The 24,440-nt window shown below is 41.3% G+C and overlaps 1 protein-coding gene across 7 annotated transcripts in view; it reads right to left on the bottom strand.

Moving 5' to 3' along the window:
• aplp2 (amyloid beta (A4) precursor-like protein 2) overlaps positions 1 to 24,440 on the bottom strand; it is a 52,468-nt gene that overhangs the window by 14,464 nt on the left and 13,564 nt on the right. For all 7 annotated transcript variants that reach the window (XM_086262226.1, XM_086262224.1, XM_086262221.1 and 4 more), the window contains exons 2-6: positions 9,147 to 9,320; positions 7,185 to 7,314; positions 2,136 to 2,248; positions 569 to 786; positions 152 to 348 (exon numbers count right to left, since the gene is read on the bottom strand). In XM_086262226.1, coding sequence (XP_086118352.1) covers positions 152 to 348; positions 569 to 786; positions 2,136 to 2,248; positions 7,185 to 7,314; positions 9,147 to 9,320 — 832 coding nt within the window. The remainder of the gene's footprint in view (positions 1 to 151; positions 349 to 568; positions 787 to 2,135; positions 2,249 to 7,184; positions 7,315 to 9,146; positions 9,321 to 24,440) is intronic.

Below are 24,440 nucleotides of genomic sequence, written 5' to 3'. Positions count from 1 at the left end.
GTGGGGATTTAGGTATAACTGGATCTAGCTGAAAGGTTGAAAAGGTTTGATTATATTTAAGATGTAGGTAGTGGCAAGTGCATATAAAGGGAGAGTTAGAGGGAGGGGGTTGAGTGGATGATATGACAGCATCTAACAGCACATTACAAACCTTTCACTTCTTGTAGAATCTTGTCCTCATCCTGGTTGTCAGACATTTTGCTTTCTTTCTTCTCATCCTCATCCTCCTTGTCAGCCTCCTCGTCCTCATAGACATAGTGGTACTCCTCCTCGTCCTCCACCTCCTCATCTTCATCCTCATCTACCAATTCCTCCTTCTGTGTGGGCTGCTCGTCAGCTGGTGTCTCGCTGATGAGGGAAAGAGTCGGTTAAGTGAAGAGGTGTAAGCCATTGAAAGGAGTGATTTATCAAGAGAGACAGAGCAGCTGCCATGGATCAATGTCACAAAACTTTAATTCATCCAGATGGCCAGTTACATCCGCCCTTCCCAACGCAGCGCTTATTTTGCTTGCAATATTTCATGAACACATCCAGATGCAGTCTGCCCTCCACCTTCGCAATTGCTCACCTGTCCTCGACAGCCTCCTCTTCATCCAGGTCCATCTCGTCAATCTCCTCATCCTCTACCTCTTCATCTTCGTCATCCTCCTGGGAGGGGAGGGAAGGTTGGGTGGACTCTGTGCGAGAGGCGGGGCAGCACACGTATTCTGTGCCTTGGAACTTATCAATGCCACAGGGCAGCAGCATGCCATAGCTGTGCAGCACCATGGAGCTCTTGCCGCAGGCCTGGGGGGTGAAAGAAAAGGGCACGTGGCACGGGGTCGGTCACTCTCCAATTTACCAGCTTTAACTTTGACAAAGTGATATTTGTTGAACTTTTATTAATCGAGACAATTTTAAAAGACCTCAGCATCAACGAAAGCCTGGCCTGATAAAGGAGTATGTGAGTTATGGAAGAAGCAATCATCTTAAGAGCCTCAGGACACAACCACCAGGACTTCCAGTGTAGAATGCCAAGGACAAGACTTCCTGTTTCTTTCACTGATCTTTGATAACAAGGTTATTTGCTATTCCAAGTGACTGTTTACAAAGGTGCAACCAAGCCCATTCAATCAAGATTAGTCAATATTGGTGAATCTCAACAATAAGTAAGAGACTAGGCAACAATGGCATTCATAGGAGAGCTCCAATGTAAACATCACTGCTGACTAAGAAGAACAAAAAGGCTGCTCTCACATTTGCTAAATATGTCTGAAGAATCTGAAATATACAAGTGTAGCAAATATGCAAACGAGAAAGCAATTCAGAAAAGGGGAAATACTTTTTCCCAGCACTGTAAGAACATTTATATGTAAGCTGAATTTCATTGTTTATTCTAACTTCAAGAATAGTGCTGCGCAGAGGAGGTTTCTTCACCAGCAGGATAGAGCTCATTCTTCAGCCACATACTGACTGGAATGATAAAAAGTCATGTAGTCCTTCAACTGCCAAGCTATTTTTCAACAATGCTGATGCAAGCACTGAGTGCAAGCTCGCTCTAATTGATGGCAGCTGAGAAACTCCACTGAATTTGCTGCCCTGCTTAAGAACATCCCAGTGGCAGGTGGTGAGGGAGAGATTGTTTTTGAAGCATTTTTCTTACTCACTTATTCCCTCTGCCAAGATTTATCCATGCTTAGGTGTAACATATTTGTTATCGACTACAGGTTGTTTTGGATGCCCCACAAACTAAGGCTGAAGATGATACTCAGTCTTTGGCCTATTTTTTTTTGGACTGTAGGACTGAGGGAGCATGAGGCAGGGAGTGACATGATTGGCTCTGTGAGCCGTGGTCATACTGGCCCCAAAGGGGTGGCTCTGGAGCCGCCCTGTGGGATTAGCTGCATTACAGCCACAACACTAATCTGATTAACAGCTGAAATGTGAGGACTCCCCATCCGTCTATGATCAGAGGACCTCAGAGACTCTCAGAGACAGGTGGAAAGACATTAGAGTGGAAATACGGGCAAGTAATATAAGAACGATCCGTATGACAGGAAGAAGAGACTTGTTTAATCTGCGAGTTAAAGCTAACAACGTCTTCCCACAGGATACACAGCCTCCCACCATTTCCTGTGAGGTGATTCCTTCCTTACCTCTTTGGCCACACTGTGCCATTGCTGGTGGCTGACGCACATGTCCATACGCTCCTTGTGAAAGAACTTGCACTTTTCAGGAACCAGAAGGACGTCACTCACAAACTCGCCCACTGTAACAGCAAAACAGAAAATGGACCAATATGCCTGTTATTCACACCACCAATCTGTCCAAAAAAAGCCTAATCACTGCCTAACAGCACTGCCAGGGTTTATAAAAATATCTCATAGTCGGACTAAAAAGGAATAGATGAAGAGCAAAAAAGGGGGCCGAGATTCAATAATTCATAGCTGCCTGGTCCTAGATACTTCATTCCAGCGGTATAACAGAGAGGGCATTTGGCACTTTAACACTTGTAGCTGCCTCAGAACCTGAGAGGGATTCATCTCCCTTCTATAGCTGCATCTGTTACCCATCTGCAGTCAAAATGGCAGTGGAGAAAATCAGGTTTCACACTGTGACTCTTTTAAGGTAGTCCAGGCTCTTCCTGCAAGAAAATGACATCATTTGCTTGATGAATTCAATTCAGCGATGTTTTATTCATAGAGCGAGCTGACAGAAAGAGGATCTGGAAGAAATAAATGGCTTGAAAGGTTTCTTGTGAGTTCCTATGAATAGATTTAAGATGAAAAAAGAAAAACATGCACGTCTGAGAAAATGGTGCAGGGGTCATAAGAAAGATTAAAAAGGACAGTGACTGCTCACATGCTGGCAGTGTGACAAGTTGCTCAGGTAGAGCCATGGCCACCAGAAACAGATGGAAAGCCAGGCAGCCAGGCAGGGAAAGAAAAAGAGGGCCCAATGAATAGAAGGTTTAGAGCGCGGGCTGAAAGCACACAAATCAGGGTCTAGAGGTTTCACGATGAGGGCTGGGAGCTGTCCTATAACTGCTCATTTAGTGGTTCGCCCTAAACTCGGCCTCAGGCAGGGCTGCTGGAGCACAGGCGAGGCGAGGCAGGCGGGTAGAGGGCGAAAAAGCAGTGTTTTGGAAAATGAGAGGGTAGGATAGGAAGAGAAGAGAGCCTGAAATAGTAGAGGACTCAGCAGCTGCTTCTCACCACCCCCCCTTCAGACCCCCGTCTGCTTTATACCCACCAATGGTTAAGGTTAGCCACATTAAGCAGATTTATCCAGGTTCTCTACTTAGACACATCAATTGCATCTAAGTAATTGTGCAATTGCTGGTTGGCACAAAATTATTCAACAGAATACTGAATGCATCTGATTTAACATTTTATCTGTCTTCTGGCTTTCAATGAAGATATGATTCATGGCTTTGTTTGACACTTCTGTCACTGTGAACATTTTATACCCTTTATTCTCATTACTTGTTCTTGCACTACTTCTATTTCACCACATTTTATAGCTCAATTTCTGTCCCATATATCTGCAATTCTATATATTGTTAACGGGTAAAAATTAGCTCTGTCATGACTCCACAGGGCATTACAGTAGAATAATAGAACAGCCAAGCCCAATAATATAACAAAATTATTATAAAATAAACACTTGAAGTGGCCATTCTGCATGATTACTCCCTTCATTTTTATGGATTTGCTGCTGATATTTCTGTCCTCCACTTTTAAGCAAGTAGAGCTCTAACAATGACATTTGCTCACTTTGTAGGAGAACAACTTTTATTTTATTTCATTGCTGCTAATGATTTAAATTGCCTTCCGCTTTACTAACTCTGGCCTCCTTTCCAGAGAAACTGAGAAGCTCAAGGACGAATATGACTCCCTGTAACCCTCAGCTCCATATATTCTCCACCGGATGCTAAGCGATTCATTTACTTATGCTTTCATTTCGTCCACTCACTCTCAGAGGCTTCTCTGGTTGTGAGGTGGAGTGGGTTTCAAGCAGATGCCGTATGCAGTCACACTGCAGTGGGTGATGGATGATGGTGTTCGGTGAGCAGCTGTGCCTTGCTCACTGCAAGAAACCCAGCACCGTGTGTTTTCTGTGCATTATCAGTTTGTGTAGTTGCAAGTGTGAGCATACTCTTCTATTTCGGTGACCTCCTCTCCACATACTCTATTCATCCACTTTTCCTTTAACCTGCCATCTATCAGATGCCCTTGCTAACACTGTCAAATTCCTGGTCTGGCTGCACCGAATGCATATAAGGCATGTACTGAAGATCCTCTCACTGCTGCAAGGTGCTAAATCATAGCGCATAGCTTTTGTGTTTCAAGGACTCTCAAGGTGAAACCTGCTGTCATTAATTTCAGTGATAATTTCTACACCCTAAATTCAAATATAAATATGGATGGAAAAAATGAGTGTTTCCTGGACAAAAATAGTTTGAAATACATAATTTTAAAATAAATTAGAGGAATATTATTAATACATGCATGCACCTGTTGCTTTGTCTGATTTTAAGCCATATAGCTCGTTTAATGTGAAGTTATTTTTGATTTCTTGGCTAACCTGTCATTTACATTTGGATTGTGCTTTTTTGGGGAGGGAACCAGACATTTCTAAAATCAGGAAGTAGCTGGAGTTCGATGACACATAATGGAAAGAACACTTCATTTAACTACTGGTTTTAGACCCTAGAAAATGTTTTGTGATGGCCTGAAGACTTATTTCTGACTCTGCAAAACATTTTTCAAGCCATAATGGAATACTAACAGATAGCGCACCAAGCTTTTTTTGTACACATTTTCAGTGTATTCACAATAGCACAACTCAGCATCTGTTACGACAACTGAACTTGTCACTGTGTATCCTGCCCTTTGTTCCACCAATAGACTTAGTCAACAGGAAAAGCAAAGAATGTGCCATGTGCATAAATGTTATGCAATTATGTACATTTCCCACCCACCTAAACATCGCTTTAAAATGCCTCCTGAAAAGTCTACAAAGTATCTTAAAAAGGCTTTAATATGCCTCAAATAAATGATGCCATATTGGAGACAGCTACCAGGGGCAGCAGAATTTAAGCCCCTAGTTCTATAAAACCAAAATGCAAATGTAAAGTTGTCTCAATAAATCAGTGTTTGCAAATACAAAGAGTGCACCTATATTTTTCTCCAATAACATGCAGTCTGCAGTTAATTTAATCACTATGTAACAGACACGCCAACAAACACCAGAGTCACACATGTGCAATAACCGTTTTTACCATTCTAGACATAATAATAAAAAAGTCTCTAAAATAATCCTGACTCGTCTGACAAAGACATCATGCTGCAGGGATTAAAGCGCCATGGAACAAAAATCGCATTCATTTGCAGAGCCATTGTTTGAGGACAGGAAACATGGAGGGATTGTGGCTCTGAGCCTTTGCATGGAGAGAGATGGACTACAGCACAACCCATCTCTCTCCTTTTACACTGAGCTTCTTCCTTAGCACTTGCATTATTCATATAAACCTATTAATTTGACATGGGTGCAGGTCTAGCCCTTTTAATCAAATCCTTCCAGCTAAAGCCCAGCTCCCTTTGGAGCATTTCATTTCTTTTTGAATCTAGTATAATTAAAGTACACTGACAAACAAAAGGCGGAACCTCTGATGTCCATTTCTCTGAAACATTATGCAGACATTGCAAACAATGAATAATTTAAAAGCACTTGTTACTGCATTTGATATGATAGAGAGGCCTGACAAGTAATGGACTGCAGAGAGGAGCCACGGTGAAGTGGCAGAAGCATGGCATGTCATGAAGCGTATGATCAGAGCCCTCCAACTAATCCCCCTAAAATGCTCCATTACATAATTAAGCAGTAACCCTCTGAACAGCCTTCTTCTCACCAACACCTTATGTTTATCTCTCCTTCTCCATCTGTCCTCTGCTTTCTCAGTTGAGGCTCCTCATTTGGAGCTTAGCAGAGCAGCAGAGAGGGCTCTGTAAATTGATAGGGCATGAGTGTCACCCCTTTAACAATGATGACGAAAAATGTGCAAGAGTGAATCCTTAATTATTCTAGAAGAGGTAATGAAATTGGCCTAATCAAATGGAAGTCGTTTCACTGCTGTTGAACTATGCTTAAAGAGTTCAGGTGCAACAGTCAGCTGTAGTGAAAGTACAGTCCTATTAAGTATTGTAGCCTCTGGATGTCAGATGAGAGGAAGCCATAGTGAAATTTTGGAAAATGATTCCGCCTCTAAATCTCTCATCTGTATTCACGTCTCAGCCACCAAGTAGCCGCTCTGGATGTGTGTTTGCTGTCCCATGGAGTACCCCAAAACCACCTCTCTGCATTTGCCAAAAATGCTCTTGAATGGTAGCCTATTTCACAGTCCAGTGCAAGTGCTAATGGCTTTTTCATCCTGGAAAGCGGCACAACTCAATCAGCAAGAGGCCTTTGGACAGAGGAAGAATGTCGGAAAGTGTTAGCAGCATGAAGGAAGATGTTTTTTCTTCCTGACATGGCTGGACAAATACAGGGAGGAGTTTCAAGACTCCATTTCTATCTTATTGCAATCCTCAGCGGTAGCAGGAGTGTACTGTGTTTTTGTAAGTCAGGGGCCACAGAGGCATGTGGCCTGCATAGTCTGGGGCTATATCTGACATTTAATAAACCAGAATATAGCCATGTTGCCACTGCTGATTACAGAGATTCTGCAGGAGACAGGGGAGAGAGAGCATTGTCTATGACAGTGCAGGCGAATGGCGAAATGGGGAGTAATAAAGTAGGCCTCCTCACAGACCCCTCTCTTGCTGACCCTGTGTGTCTGTGTGAGTTTATGGCCACTGTCTGAGGAAGGGGGGATAAGATTGCAGTTTATTGCTCAACAAGCCTCCCCAGCAATAAAAGGCTCATGGCCCTAAGCCATCCATTCTGAAACACATTAGCTCCCATCCAGCCTGGATCTGCTCAATCTGCAGCTCAAGGCCAGAATTAGTCAACTGAATCAGAATCCAATATTGCTCTATGTCACCTCTGCCTGTGGCTAAGATGTATCATACTCTAATCTTTCTCCACCCTGATGGATAATACAGACAAAGGGGGAAAATGAAGAACATCTAGATTTGAAGGGTTATTTACCACCTAAGTGATTTCTCCCGACCCTTGAACCACTCATAAGTGCACAAGCTTACCTAAGCATTTGTAAGGCACTACAACATGGGCGTGCCCTTTGCACACTTTCTTCTCTTTCTTGCACCAGTTCTCAATGCGAATGGGCTGGTTGGCTTCCACCACATTTGTAATCTGGAGTTCTGGATACATCTGCAGGAAGAAGAAGACCCAAATTAATATTAAGCACTGAGAGAACGTACATTTGTGTACGTGTGTGTCCGTGTGTAGATGTGTGTGAAAGAGAGAGAGAAGGTGAGATAAGTGGAGCTTCAGTAGGATCCTTTAATCCACACTTTATACTCTCTAGATGCCATCTGTTCATCCGTGAAAGAGCATATGATTTACACTTTCCCCAAATGCCAACAAAATGTCATTGGTAAATGCAACTGAAGCTTTTGAGATAGGCTGCTTGAAAATGTACAGCCCTGCTTTTTTTTTTCTTCCCTTGGATGGCTGCATAATAAACCATGACACCATTTCCAGAAGCCTCCTGGGTTAGCAGGTATAGTAGGAGTACTGAGTAAATAAGAGTGAGGATATCCATGTTGTGTAAAACTTCGTTTTAGAGGCAGCTTGAGAAAATGACAGTCACAAGATCTGGGAATTTAAAAGCCACCCACCATAGTGTAAATAACACCTTATAGCCTCTCTAGTGACAAATCACAGAAAAATGAAAATTGGCTTTTCCCCTCACCACAGTAGCTAATTTCCCTCAGTACACATCAATTTAGTCTTCAATGCCACCCACCTAACCTAAAATGTCCTCAACAAATAATTTATACTTAATAATCTAAAGTTGTGCAAAAGTTTGTTATTTCAATGTGAACCTACTGTGAAGCAAACCCAGCTGTTTTGAACAGACACCATTTTCATTTGCCACGAGCAGGTTATCTTAGTTTAGCAAGAAGGCTGAAAAAAGAAAATAGCCTGGCTCTGTCCAAAAATCTGCCTGAAAGCAGCTCTAAAGTTCACTTATTAAACCGGATATCTTGTTTTTTTTTCCAATTCACTGCTTTTTTATTTTTGTACAGACATGAGATCGGTTTGATCCTCTCATCTAACTCCCCACCCGACAGAAAACAGGCGTGTATCCAAAAATGTCAAAGTATTCTTCTCAGTTAACTCTCAGTAAATGACATTTAATATATTTCCTGACAGCAGCACCAATAAGCTGCTAAATGGAACAAGAAAAATGAATAAAAGCACACAGTAGACTGCAGGTTTAGCCATCACACATGTGCCACCCGAAAACTCTTAAAATCAACCAGACATGATGAAATTATTATTTTATTATTTAGGTATAAAAAGTATAAAGAAAATGTGACAAAATATATGTTCAAAAATACATGAATTTAAGAAAATTTCCTTGTTTCTATGGCACAAATGGGGGATAAATGGCAACGTAATGTCATGCTCAGTTATCACAAAAGTCATCATCACAGTTGTTTTGGTCAGTGTTGAGACCAGGATTGTTTAACACAACTACTCAAAGACTTTACTTAACAGGCAAAGCTTAATTTGTTAAAACTTCTCTGAACTTTAATTATAATTCAAATTAAACAACTAAATAACTGCTAGAAATAAATAAAGAAACCAAATATGCCACGGTCTGGCACATTCATTGAGAGGTAAATGGAAAGGAAAGCAAAACAATTACTGCAAAACAGAACGCAGCAAAATAATTGCTTTATCTCGATTATCTAGCTTTAATAATCATTCAAAGCCGAAAGTGGTTCTGAAATTAAATTTGATTAATTGCAGTCATATAAAAACAACTATCCAAAAAAATAATAATAAAATAAAAATCCTTGCAATTGTTACTTCAAACACGTTTCTTGCACTTTCACACAGTTGCATCCCTAGCCATCTAATTTAATGAACTGACAACTCATGAAGCTACTGAGCGTTCTAAGTAGTAAATGAGTTTCATCAAGTCTGTGAGACTGACAGGATAAAGACGTGTCTGTGTCACAATGTCTTACCTCCTGGCAGTACTGCAGTATACCTTCTTTGGTTCTTAGACAGCTCTTAGTCCCAGATGGGTCTGGTTCCCAGCGGCCGGTTTGAATGTTGATGTGCATGTTGAGCTTTCCACAGAACATCGCCACCTGTGGCTCGGCCACGGCAAACCCTGTGCCTGCGTTTGCTGCCAGTGCCTGCAGAAGGACAAGAGCAAAGAGAGAAATAAGGGTTAAAACACTCAGTCATCATAAAGCCCATAAAAGCTGGGGAATAAGCTGGTTGACAGACTTGAGAAGCTGTCTGCCCCACTCCCATCTCTCATAAACACCATTCTGCATTATGGAGTCTGATCGGATAAACCAGATTCGGATTATGTGCTGTAATACAGAACTTATAAGACATGAAGTATTGCATGTCTTGGCTGCTGCCAACTCTCTGCTGCAGTGCTGAGAGAGCAGAGGGATTCAGACAGGAGACAAATTAATTGCACCTGGGGAATATTTGGCAGGGTGGATGGTTAAACAAGTGGAGGTTTGATTGGATTTGTGCACAACATTTTTAGCTCTGATGTGCACTGAGTAACTAAGAGGCTTCACACAGAGAGCAGGAGATCAGACGGGGAAAAAAACTGCAGTCCGTCACGCCTCACAAACCAGGACATTCCTAGTTGAAGGCAGAGCTTTGATTGTCTAGACCTCCCGGGACCAAAGTCTTTCTACAAAGTAGAGATCATTTATTCTTCAGAGTAAACAATCCACACACTCTGCATCATCAGGTCAGCTGTGCAGACATATTAGAACAAGATAAGCAGGTTTTTCAAGATATTCTGGAAATATATCCATAATATTTCTTTCTTCTAACGCCATTCCCCATCTTTGTTTACTTGCACACCCTTTGATCTTAACTGTTAGCTTCTGCTATCTTTGTATACTCTTCTCTGTTATGATTTCCTAAACAATATACTGTAGTTCCTCTTTAAGCAAGCAGGAAGCACAAACACCCAGATGCATGTCCTTCATTTGATAACTAAACAGCTCTTATGATATCAAATGGACACATTCAAAGCTACTGTGCAGTCATCTGTTGCACAATTGGCTTTCATGTGGCTCGGTGTGTGTTTAGCATGGGTCGTGTCATCGGCTCCTCATTGAAACAATAAGTCACATCCTGCTAATGTTCACGTGATGCTAGTGGTGCTACTGCACAGGTATCTCATATTAATCAGTGAAGCGATGTAGGTCTGCATGCCAAACTGTCCCAAAGCAGACACTAGGGAGTCTCCAGACAGGGAGTGGAACAGAACTGATGCCCACTTGATTGTCATAATATCATCAGACTGAGTAAACACGCTTCAGCCCCAGAGGGAGATCAAGGCAATGAGTGGCGACACATTTCTGACCATTTGCTGGGTTCTCAACACAGAGAAGATGTGGGCAGAGGTGTCGCCGCTGTAGCACTGAGCCAAGGACAAAACAGCTGAAGAGCAACGCTTGAGTAACAGCGTGTTAGACAAAGCTCTCTGTTTAATTCTGTGCAGGCTCCCAGGCTGACAATGGATGCAGAACAGAGTAGAGTGAGGACAAAACAAGTGCTGTGTAATCAGCAGTTGGCTGTGCTGCGTGATGAGCTGCAGAGTTAACCAGAGCTCAGTCTGCTTGCACACAGACAAACACACATCAACTGAATAAAGCTCCAGCCCAACACATACCTACATAAGTATACACGTGCACATTTAGCAACAAGCACATCCTCAAAACATGTCCGTCCACACAGACTACCTGATTATGCCTTTACCCTGCTCCAATACTCCCTCTCTGAACTAAAATAGGCAATCAAACAAGGAATAAAACGGCAGCAAATCTCAAACGGTTAAAAACTGAACACTAAGATTTAGGTTATTATTACAGTTATTGAACTGTAGCTAGATAGAGGCTTACAAAAACAAATACAGTACTGTATACTATATACATTTTCTTTTCTTTGAATTTACTTCCACTTTGTTTACTTATACACACATATAATAATGTTTTACCTGCTGGCCTAACAAATTCTTCTATTTGAAAAATTTTGTAGACTTTGCATGGTGAACTATGTATATTTTTACGCTGTTAAATCCAACAAACTGTTAATTGTTGAAAAGACAGCAACTAGCGAGGATTGACCTGAACAAAAAATTTAAGCCTGTTTGCTCTCCACCTGCTTTCTCAGGTATTCTCAGAGTGCCTCAGGAGCAGAGAGGTGTAGAGGGGATAGTGACAGCCTGACTACAACTACAAGGTTGCCGTTGAAAAACAAGTGTTGGGTGTGTCTCGACACCCCTTTGACTCCCGCTTTATATTTAATTCTTCAAAGACAACAATAGCAGTGTAGGAAGAGTGGAGGCAGTTAATACCACTGTGGTAAATCTGCAGTCACATGCCAGTTTAGGAGCCAGACCTGCACAAAGAGCAGTGCAATGGAGGGCGTCTGAGAGCGCGAGAAGTGACACACAGAAAACTAGCTCCTTTGTGCACACTGCTACAGGAGACGTAGATTCCTTTGTTCTTGATTCAACATGTCGCACATTTTGGTCCAACTTTGAAACAGACAATTTTTGTTTGGTTGCGACTCAGCCTTGGACAGTCGCTCATCTGAATGTCATTTCCAGAGCAGTCAAGCACACAACTGGAGTGTCATTGTTCCAGTTCTTTATGTCATTCAAGAACGATGTGCTCTGTCAACCCACGAGGGCCAGCGAAATGGAGGTTATATGCAATAATATTTAATTACGTTCTTCAATCTCGATGTGATTCAACATGAAATAGAAGATCAGGCCACTATTTCATTTTTTAATTTTTACAGTACAGCAGCCCTTTGACTGTCAATTATTTTTGCTGATATTTATGATCAGGGTGTAAAAAAATCCTCATGTAATGTTATTGCTAATTCAGCTCGCTAGACCTGAAGGCTTTATACAAACAGAAAAAACAGATTAGATTGCCTGGAGACATGAAGTAATAGATTAATAAGTGGGATTAAAAAAAGATGAGCCTTCAGCATATTTTGAAGAGCAAACGGGAGCGTTGGATTGCACTGAAAATCATGCTGTCTTTTGAGATTTTGTTGGCATACAGAAATATGCTTCGATACAAAATATTTTCTTTGTCATGCGTTACCACCATTGTGTGTGTGTGTGTGTGTGTGTGTGTGTGTGTGTGTGTGTGTATGTGTATCTCTATGCTGCTAAAATACAAAAACAATCTGAATGTAATTTTAACTGCTGAGGCACACACCTCACGGACAAATAAGCCACCGCGCCTAAAAAGTCATCGAGCCCTCTCATCTCTCATTACTGACTCACCGTGAGATGTTATATCGTGTAAGTGTGAACACCTGCTCCTGTGCGTAAGCTCAGCAAGAGGGGAGACAAAAGACGGCGAGAGGGAGTGGAAGCTGGAAAAAGGGAGAGGCGGTGAGACAGAGGAAAGCTCAGGCAAATTGGGTAAACAGCAGCAGGAAACATGCGCCGATTGGCTTATATCCCAGCTTCAAATATTATTCTCAAGTCAATGCAGACTGTAATGCAATAAAGAAGGTGGCGTGAACGCAGGAGAGACAGGCGCTTGTCAAAAGCTGTGTGGGTTGAGGATCATTCAGCTCGTTTTCACTCTTTACTCCAAACACACACCAGTGTGTGTGCCACCGCTTTCCCAGTCCGCCTCCTACACACAAACATGTTTTATTGGTCTGCTCTGAGAGCCGAGCCAAGTTCCACATAAAACAAGCTAAGACATGGCAGGGCATGTTGTGCTGTAACGCATGAAACACTGAATGAACACACAAACAATGCTCCTTTTTATTCCCGTAACAGATAAATATACCACAGATATTAGAGCCTGGCCCTCTAAGAACCAAGCTACACAAACAGAGTGTTTGTCGTTTGAAGGGTAAAACATGAGCGAGTTAAAGCATCTATATCTAGTCTACATTAAACCACTGTTTGCTATACATTGTGTACACATTTGACTTATTTATTGCTGTATTGTTACATAAATATAAAGAAACAGAGAAACACTTCTAATTCTCTTTTTACTTCAAAATAATATATTTACAAGATAAATGCTGAACCTAAGTGCAGTGAAATCTCTGTAAAAGATGAATCAACATAAATTTGCAAGGGACAAGATTTTGGGACTGGAAGCATGCTCTCTACGGGGACTGTGGAGAAGAAAATAAGGATGATCGGGTGTTTTCTGATAATGATGCATGATGTAGCATTTTAAAATGTATCTGAATTCATAAGCACTTACTTGTGGCATATGGGAAAAGACATAAAGACATCCACTGTCTTTGCTGAAAGCCCTGAAAAACTGTCCTCCAGAGGATAAGTCATTAGAAGATAATTGATGGTGATTTTCTTTGCTCTGTGTCATTTCCCTTCTCTTTTTACCAACATTTCCTGTTTCGCCCCACTATTTCTATCATGTAATGACAAGAAATGCTGAAAATAATCGACATGACATGAAATGAAATAACAACAAGTCACAGAAACGGTCTAAATGGATTAACGCTTTACATTTACTGAGATGGATTATTTAAGTTCAGGCCATTATCAAGTCTGTGGAAGACATTTTCCCACTGTTTGATATGAAAGGGAGAAAATGATTTTCCATGCAAGCTCTGAAAAGGACTAAATAAAGCCCGATATCGGTAACAATGCAGATTGTGTGCAGAAATAAGAGAATAAGGAAGGTGTAGCTAAGACAGCTGGCACAAAAACATCCCCCCAAAAAAGAAAAGAGAAAGAAACATTCCTTAATGAGGCTTCAGTAAGCCCCTGCAGGACCAGTGCGGGTCAATTATTACATGACCTACCACACAGCATCTGGGCAAAATCCAGAAGAAGCTAATCCAATCTGTGTGTATGTGTATGTGTGTGGTTGTGTGGTCTCAGGTTGACCTGTCAGGCCAGTATGCATGAAAAGCGTGTGAGCTTGGGACACACACTGAGAGAACAGTGGGAAAGGGGAGATGAATACATAAGAGTCATAATCTTCAAAACAGCAGGGTTCGCACCTCAGAGGTGATCCACCAAAGCAGTCACAGAGGTGCAAACTCTGAACATGCCAAAACAAACTGTACACAAATTTCCTCCGTGACCAGACAGTCGAATAAACGGTGGAGCCTGGCTTCTCTCATAAACAGTTTCTGGTAATCTGCCCATGTTGTGCATAAAAACAGCTACACTGCAGTCAGCTCCAGTGTCAACTGTTCTATAAACTTTTCAGGCCTCACTGAGCGGTGGCAACCGGTCTAATTTTGGCAGAGGTATGGTGAAGCCATTCTCACAGTCTGGCCCCCTTTTAAAAGCAGCTCCAGTACGAGGCACCAGTCAGGATTTCTCATGTTCACAGAATGCTTAGCGTCCATGTGACTCTGCAGAGAAATGCCTGGCATCGTTAATCCACATAATCCTTCCCTCTGGTGACTTAATACTTAAACAAGATATGCAGTAGTGAGAAAGCTGCACTCACATGTACAGGAGGAAAACCTACATGGACAATATACAGGAACATAATAAATGTAATATTGATTTGAGATGTCTTATTGCTTGCAGTAAAACGTGTGACTGAGCAGCCATTGTTTCATTGTGCTAATGTGTGTGGGGGAGCAATTAAAGCACGTTTCTGTATTAGTTTCTATAACAGCCGTTAGTATGGCTTGTTTATTGTTTCTTTAGTTTGTTGCTTCTGTAACTGCATTTTCTTTGAAAGGCAAACATAATTCATTTCCCTTTAAACAATATGCAGTGGTTTGAGTCACTGATCAATAAATACTTTGCTCGGTGTTCAGATTTAGACATGAAAACACCCCCATGAACACGACTAATGAAAAGAAAACATTTTCAGAGAATTTCACTCGTACAGACGGATCTGTGGATAATGTTAGCTCGAAGAAAAGAGGAAGGAGACAGACTTTGGCATTTTTATCTCGTTTAAGTATCGACGGAGCAACTTATGCTGCACAGATCGAAATTTCAGCGGTGACATAAACGCAGATATTTTTCCAAACAAAGCGCTTCATTCGATTCACTTTGGGTGCCGCTGTGGACCGAGACAAGAATCAATGTAACGGACACAGACGTGTTCATGCCGACAGTGATTTGAAGTATGGAGGAGCATTCAGCCTGCTTACGTTTTGCCTATTTAGATTATGAGCTTAATGTGTGCAAAGAAAAGGGGGGTTAAGCTGTTTACCTGAGCCCACTGTGTTGGAGTAAGGTGACTATCACAATAAAAAAGAAATAATGACATGTGTTATAGGAATTACTGTTGGCAGCTTAGAGGAAACTGAATACATGAGGAGTAAGTCTGAGATTAGGAAAACATTATTAAAATGGATATGACAACTTAACAGGAAGTGGGTGACAGTTCAGGGATTAAAAACAAATGACAAAACTTTGATTTATTATCTGGAATTTACTGATTATTTATACCGAAAAGCTGGCAACTATTTCCCCTCGGTCTTATGGTCGTGTTTTGCCAAAAGTTTAATTCAATAAGAAACACAGGAAATAGTTTTTTATGAGAAGTGTAAACCACGGAATCAAAATCAATATATATATATAAGCTAACTTCTTTCAGTAAGAACGTAACATTTATATTACACACACACACACACACACACACACACACACACACACACACACACACACACACACACACGTAGCTGTGATTCCTGCCAGTCGTGAAGCCCATGGGAAGGCTGGGCGTGAGCCACTGGCACCATCACTACACAAACAACAGATAACAGACGAGAGGTGGGGGAGAGACTTTCAGCAGCACTGTGACAGTGACATTTTCCTACTGACCAAACACCTCTGCCACCTCCCACCCTCAAAGGGTAGACAGTAAAAGCTGAATAACAAAAGGAAAAAGGTGTCATGTTTGTAGAATTGGAATCCAAAGGGCAAACCCTCACTGCAATGCAAATTGGCTCCTCTGTCTGAGCAAAATGGCCTTTTGTCTTCACCATCTAAAGTGTCCTGAGACTACCCTAGAAGGAAATGCCCTATGAGTCACTGCCCCAAACCAACAGTGCAAAAAATGCATTTGCATTTCAGGGAACAGTTGATTCCAGTTAATGACATTCTCCCCTCTAAAGTCAAAACCTAAACATGTGAAAGTTGCACTTCTGCTTCCTCCTCCTTACACAGAAACATTACTCACTGTGATCTTCCTCTATGAGTGTCCTTTTGTCCAACTACAAAGTCTGCATGTGTTTGAGCGAGTGAAAAAAAAAAGTTCTTCTTCAACATTGAAAAAGTCAAAAAATACTTTGAAAACAAAAAAACTAAAGTACAATTGTTTTCAAGGAAAGTTTTTTTGCTCTTGAGTGTGTCTTTCGGTGTTTGTTAGAGTTTAAGGTGACAGGGAGATGCTTCACAGAGGACCGAACATAATGCTTCTAATCACTAGTGGTCACCTCTGTATGGTTCATTAACCTCCCATCATTCACAGCCAGACTGAACCGGACGTGAGAGAAAAGTCTCTTCCTTCTCCTTCAAACTGTCACATGGGAGCAGAAAAATACTCTTACCACACCCTTGAATTATCCATGACACACCAACCCCAACCCCAGCCTCAGATAAGACAGTCAGCTTATTAGTAATTCTCTATGCTCCACCTGTGCTTGATTGAACATGCCATTGATAATGAGACTGTGTGGGACTGCTTCAAAGTGTGAAAGAGTAAAAATACAGTCATGTAACCATATGCATTTCATTTCTCGAGCCAGGAAAATGATTCAAATTTGACAATGAGTTGATCAATTAAGGAGAGTTCAAAGGATGATTGATCTCAGTGAGATGCAATAAGGAAATTTTTACCTTTCTGACTCAAGATGTATCATCAATCCAATTTTCTAACAGCTTGTCCAACTATGACTGAGCCTTTCCGCCCGGATATGTTCAGCACAAGGTTAAGACAGAGACAGACTCACATCTACAGTCAGTTTAAAATCACTACTTAACCCAGTATTTTTTTTTAAAACTGTGAGACAGGAGTAAAAGTAGGTTGAAGAAATGTGGTTCATGTGCGTTGAGATTTAAAAAAAAAAAAAAAAAAAAAAAAAGAGGGGGAAAAAAAGGCCTAGAAGACGGTTTTGTGCTTGCTGACCTTTATCTTGCTGAAATTCGAATTGGATCCTTTATAAAAAAAAAAAAAGGAAGAAGAAAAAAAAAAAAAAAAAAAAAAAAAAAACTTGGTTATTCCCACAAAAAGCCACCGAATACCATAACATTCATGTCTTTGGACTGTGGGAGGAAAGTGGAACACAGGAAAAAACCCACAACAACATGCAAACTCTACACAAAAACCCCAGGTGATCAGCACGTTCAAACTCAGAACCTTCTGGTAGTTGTTAGGTTGTTAACAAAATCAGTTGTTAGGTTCTGATTTTGAGCAGTCTGACTGGCTGCTAGCTTTGCATCTGGGATGTGTATGTTTTCATGTTTGAGTGTGCATGTGTGGCTCTTCTGAGAACTCTGGTTTAGTCCCACAGACCAAAGACATCCATGCTAGGTTTACTGGAGGTTCTAAATTGGCCTTTAGCTCTGCAATGGACTGAGGACCAAAGTGTACCCTTCTCTTTGACCAACATGAGTGATTTTGTTCAGAGTGCGATACTCTCCAAAACATGAAATATTAGCAAAAATAGGGGGTTACTACACATTTGTTACATTAATAAACAGAAAATAAATATGGGTGTGAAAACCACATTGATATAGTAGAGCCGTTTTCCTTCTGCAACACTGCTCTACTATATCAACGTTATTTTTAGTCTATTGGTAGGTGGCTACCAGGCATCATGATCATAATATATCCCGTCATAATATTCACGTTTTCTGGATATAAATTTTTTTATTGGGAAATTAAAATAATATGTTGCTACAAATGTGTCATTTTAATGGCTCATTGGTGAGTGTTTTCTTGGAAACATGATGACATCATATTTTATACTGATAAGAACTTTGAGGGGTCTAAGATGTACTCAACTTCCAAGATTTTGTGGACTATAGCAAAACACTTTAAAGTTATTTTTTAACTGCAAAGTAAAGTGTTCACTGGTGTTAATCTTCCACATGTTCTATGTTAAAACAAAGTTAACAGTTCCTGAAACGAGCCAGATTTTAGCTGAAACTCGGATCTCTTGCTCTGTAAGGCTGATATGCTTGATTAACGGAGATAAACATCAATGAGACTCTTTTGTAATTAAACTCTAGCTAAAGCACGCGCACTTCGCTGGTTACAGGCTAACAGTTGTGGTGATTGAGCTGCGCGGGTCTGCCTGTATGCCAGGGGGAGATAACATGGCCTCTCTCCAGCTTACAGCAAACGGACGTGAATAACGACTTGTTCAAATGTCTCGTCACTATGGAAACGATCTACAAAAGCATCCCAGCTATTCACACAGACGAACATTGGGTCTGCAAGAGGAAAGAGAGAAGAAAAGAAGGAGAAAGAGAAAGAGGGGAGAAAATGATGGGGTGAAAGATTGAAGAAGTGGAGCAGGGGAGAGCGAGGAGAAGAAAGCAGGGAGACAGATCATTAGAAGCGACAGAACGACAGGACAGAGACAAAAGAGGGTGGTTCAGAAGAAAAAAAAAGAGAAAAAAAAATGGATAAAGAGGGAATGAGGCCACAGTTACAAGAGACTGGCATATGAGCCAGTGTGGCAGAGAGGGAGAAGAGCTGCGAAGGCTGAGTGAGTGGCACTGGGGATAACACAACAATAACAGCTGCTCTGCCCCGTTTGGTGCATTCAGCAACACTCTGTCCTTGTGTGCAAACATGAAAATGACCCTCAGCTCTATAGGATTTTGCACATTTTCCCTGGCGTTCACACATATACAGAGCAGACGTACAGTAAACAAAGCTATGTCTGTGCTCGGGACTCTCCTGAACAAAACAAAAAAAAAAGTGCACTCATTGCCATGGCAGTGTGCGTCAGTCTGTTCAGCAATGCCACAAGCAAATACTGCACCAACTGCTGCTGGTTCCTTCTAAAATACTTACCAGACAGTGAGTCACGGGTTGACTTATGGGAGGAATCCTGATCAGGGGAGGTAAATACTAAACAGTGCTAGAGTTTCAGGACAACTGCATGCCACATACACTGTGACTTCAAGAGGTAAAAAAAAAAAACATATGAAGTGATTGATCTTAGCTGAGTTATTAGTTATTATTAGTAATGGTCAAGTGGCAACATCGGGGGCTTAAAAAAAGCCAGGGTGGAAGTGCAAAAAACTCCAAGCCTTAAAAACAATTGGTGATGTCATAGTAACCACATCAATCTTCTACATTTAGTATAAGGTAGCGCTAGAGGGACAAAGATCAATTTGTCAAGACAAATGAATCCCAAACTATCCTGACTCGAATAAAAGCAGTTTATAAATTAGAGATGTCACAATATGTTGCCCATGATAGCACTGTTACAAGATACAGTGATGCTGCAACAACAGATAAATTACTAAACACTCATATCAACACCATCTGGGTAACTGAAGAAGAATAAATCACCCAAAACAGGCAAAAGGTAGGAATTTAGTTTTTTTTTTTTTTTTGTGTTTTCAATGTTTTTATTATAGTTCTAGCATGAGAGGTCATGATGTTGAGATACTGCAAGTCAAACTGTGAGGAGAGCCCATTTAGAGCACAAGTAGGTGTAAATACAAATGGATTTGATAATTCAAGCACTTCAAAATGAAGCGATGCAACAGCTGTATAGGATTGTGTCAGGTGCTGAATATACTGCACTGCTATTTATCATATAAAAAGAAATTTCTAGGTAAAACTGCAGCATCAGTGGGAAAGTCAGTGTTTATCCAAGTTTACAGTGTGGTTATACTATTTCTGCAATATGTGAAACGATTTAGAGGTGAAGGATTATGGGAAATAAGGTTGCAAAACAGGGCTGAGTTTGACTACATTCACATACATTAGCAAACATCCACCCACCTTTTGCTTATCCAATTCAGGATCGTGGGGGGACTGGGGGTGTATTTTAAATTAAATGGCTGTTGCAAATACAAATAAGGAAGAATAACTAGCTCATTAACTTTACTAAAAACATCATTACCACCACCTGTCAAACCTCCAAGCTGCCCACAAATGTGGTGATTTAACTGGAAAAAGATATTTGGATGCACATAAAGATCTGACTTTTACCAGATGTTCATTCCAGTTGAGAATGTTTTTAAATCTTTCCATGCTGATGTACGATTCCCTGACAGGAATGAAACTAAATTAGTCTGGACGAACATGTGTGAAAATGGAGGACCTGCAAGTCAGAGTATTTGTCTGTTGGCTTTTTGTGGTGAAAAGCCGATGACTGCAAAATCGCTTCAGCCATCAAAGTGAGAGCAAATTCAAATTCACATTGTGTCTGAATGCAGTCTGCTTTAAACTTTTCACAGAGTTAAAAAGATCCCAGGCGGGCTGACTTTCACAAAAGCATCACCACATTGCTTCACCCAGACTCTGTATGCTTAGCAGCCAATTTTAAGATTTAGCTGGTACTCTGACCATTTTTGCAGCTTCCTAATATATACAGTCACTCAATATCATTTCCAAATGTAGCACTGTCAAGCAGCTGGGACCCTATTAGTAGGCCTTCATAGTCACTTCACATTTTCAGTCAAAGCCTGAAAATGCATCTCTTCAAGATGAACTTCATGGCAGCCTCTCACTGCTCAATCATACAAATGCCATCTCTCTTTTTTCCCTCCTTTGCTTGCTATAAACTGCTCTAACAAAAAAAGAAGGCTGACATCTACTTCACTCATGTTTGTTTTCCTCTCCTCTCTTAAAGGATCACCGTATTGTCACAAGAATATTGCCTGCGTGCTGTCACTCTCATCTCTGTACTCCTAACTGTATGCTCCTTGTTATCATTACCTTGTAATTATGCTACGTCTCATTTTAAGAGGTTGTGGACACAAGAGCCGACTAAAAGGCTGCCATGTAAATGTAAATGTAGGGAAGTGGAGAGATACTAGGCCAAGAGGAAAGAAAAAAAAAAACACTGTTAATTAGAGCAAAGTACTTTTTTCCTTCCAGTCTTTTCACTGGGGAGAAGGTGCGTCTGGGCTATTTATATGCAGCTCCAGTTGGTGGGCCAGTGGGGTCTTGTCTTGCAGGCTCGCCCTGACCAATGGAGCTCATTCAGAGAAAAAAAAATAAACACTCACAAACTTGATGAGAGTCTGTTGTTTTGTCAAGAGAAACGATCCTCATTAGGACTGCATTTCATTTGATGAAGTGTTACAACAGTGAGCTCAGAGTGGGATTACAATGGTGAAATAGATTTAAAGGTTCATTCGCTTGATAAAGAATTCTACCAGAAAGCTGATTAAAACAGGTAAAAACCTGCTTCTGTGACATTTACATTGCAAATAAGGTATTCAAAGTGATTCCAGTCTGCAATGGCATGTTTACAGGACAAGCAGGTAACGTGGGTTTATATAGTGAGTTACCTGATGTTATTGTAGGTAGTGTAAGAGCCGTGTGATATTTACATCATCATTTCATCAATAAATATAGGGAGTAGGCAGCATGGTGGCATAGTGGTTAGCCTCACAGCAAGAAGGTCCTGGGTTTGAATGCACCAACTGGTTGGGTGAAGGATTGTGGGAAATAAGGTTGCAAAACAGTCAGGGTTTTCCCCGTTTCTGTGTCCATTTTCCTCAGGTCTATGGCAGCTGGGGTAAGCTCCACCCTCCTGTAACCCTTAAGTGGATATGGGGAGGTGGATGGATGGAAATATAAGCAGCGTTAAACTCTGTGGTGTTATCCTGCCAGCTATCTAAAGCTAATCATGTGGTTCAAGAAGACATGATGTGTGTTGCCTCCTGCACGCTCTTTCCAGGGAGCCCTCTCAACTAAATCAAAGTAATTGCAGTAGTGAAAATCTATTTGCAGCGATCTATCTTCTGCTCTGTGCTACAGGTGAGAAAGGACAACTTCAGACAAAGTGCTGACTTCATTCTCCTGATATTGTCTGTGTTCATGTGGGAAAATGGCTAAAGAAACAGATCTAAGACTTTGAGTGCCTCTGAGATTAGAAAATACTGCCAAGGGTTTGTAGAAGTTCTCACAGCTGTGATGATTTTATCCTATCACTGCATTCATTTGGGAATCCGTGGTGAAAGGCCTTCTGAATGCAGAATGAATTTTTGTGGGGTTTTTTTTATTTTTATCGCCAATGCCCACAGTGTTAGTACCCCCAGCTGTGCTGGCAAACTGAAATCGATAACAGGGCTGCATTGTGCATTGCTGCAAATCAACCTGTTTCTTTACTGTACACATGAACATGATCGATACATTCATGGAAATGCTGAGTCTGACTCTCTACACCATACATGAGTTGATAACTAATAACTAATACAAAGGTAGAATTTGCCTTTAGACAGTATGGTTAGATGGTCCAAGTGTATCAGAGACAAAAACACGAGTCCATGCAAAGTGTGCATCATGTATCCATAACCTGAGTCCAACAGGTTAACCAAAGGGACAAAAAAAAAGAAAAAAAAAAAAAGGCCACGGATACGATTAACGTGTCCACTCTGTGACATCACAGGAAAAAGGTTTTCACTCCTCTCCATTTAAATCTTCATGCAGGCTTCCCCTGTAATACATTTTCTCACATGAGTGCTGTCAGTGCTGTGTGGTCACACCATCTTTCTCTCAGCTGTTATCTGTGGCACGTCAGACACACTGAGCTGCTGTTCAGATGCCCGTTTGTTCAGTTACTGATGGCTGACATGAGGATGCCTGCTGCATCCTGTGTTTTATTATTCTTTCATTGTGAGGGCAGGAGCTGCTGCTGAAGCGAGGCGAGCAGAGCAGAGCAGAGCAGGAGGGAAATGAAGAGCCATTTCCACCACAGCCCCTCTTGACATAGATTTCAGACGGCATTCATCTCCCTGGAATATTTCTCCAACCCGTTCACCTCTCCAGCCCTATCAAACATTGCCTGAGGACCATCCACAACCATCATAATATTGCATTTGGTCTTCCCTCCTACCTGGTTAGATTAGCTACATACAGAGCAGATTGGTTTTTCTCTGGTGGATGAGCGGGAGGCAGCGAGCACAGTGAATGGAGCAGTAGATGGAGGAAGGAAGCAAATTTCTTTTGATTCTGCTTGGGGAGTAGAATTTGCAGTGCATGCTGCAAATTTGGGAAGAAACACGTCAAGTGATTGCAAGGGGCTGACTAAAGCTTCCTTGTTAGTCCAATCACTGTCAAGAGAAGTCGGGGAGGGAATACAGCAACAAAGAGGTGCTGAAGGCCAGAGGCAGGGCTGAAGAATGCTACTATTAGAGAATAAAACAGAGTCTGCCATCTATCGCAAAACCATTTCAATAATTATCCATCATGAAAAATTGATCTGCGTCTCTCCTGGGCTGGCTCGTAAAGCACAGCAATGAGCTGTCACAATAGCTTTAAAATGGGAAATAAAGAGACTATAAATTGGTGATTGCTACTTAAGAGTCACAATTCTTACTTTGAGTTTTTTTTTAAATAGGTAATTGAATTTAAGAATTTATCATTTTGTGAAAAACAGCAAAACATGCTGAAAATTCAGAGTCTAAGATCCTTGATGTTTTGTGCACAGAAGGTTGGCATATGGATTAAAATAAGTTAGAGAAATTACTGGAAATAAGTCTGGTGCTGCAACGATCAAGTGATAATTACACCGAGGGCTTTACCCACAGCTTGTTGCTTAGCTGCGAGCTAAACAGGTGCATGATTGCATAAGTAATGTACCGGAGTTTAAACCATTTCTTCCAGGAAGAAGATAATTGCTTTTCATTTTTGCACTAATGACTCAAGGACTGCGATGATTGAGGTCCATTTTCAGGTGAATTTATTGCAGCATCTTCACAGCTGCGCGGTATGCTGAGCATGCGTGTCTCTTCTGCAGAGCTCCTGTCACCACAATCACCCATTCTTCTCTTCTGCCCACTAAAAGCTCTCAGCATGAGCAATCCCTTCAATCCTTCATCCCACTCCTTTCATCTCTTTTCACTTTGAGTGCTCTGGACAACTCTCTGCTAGCCTATCTCCTCTTCCCTCAGCCATCTCTATACATTTACCTCTCGGCCTGTTTTTCCCGCTCTGTCCGTATGTCTCACTCCCTCTTTGAGGCATGTGAGCTGGCGACCCTCTCAGCCCTCTCTATCCCAGCTTACGATCCACGTGTCCTGGAGCGGATTACATTCTTGACATCACTATGCCAGATGTTTATGACTAAAATAGACATAACATCTA

The sequence above is a fragment of the Aulonocara sp. 'chitande type north' Nkhata Bay genome, linkage group LG14 (genome assembly GCF_057382095.1).
Source record: "Aulonocara sp. 'chitande type north' Nkhata Bay isolate Kocher_YH1m ecotype deep benthic linkage group LG14, A_spYH_male_GT1.1, whole genome shotgun sequence".
Lineage (NCBI taxonomy): Eukaryota > Metazoa > Chordata > Actinopteri > Cichliformes > Cichlidae > Aulonocara > Aulonocara sp. 'chitande type north' Nkhata Bay.
This window is presented reverse-complemented; position numbering and strand designations above follow the sequence as displayed.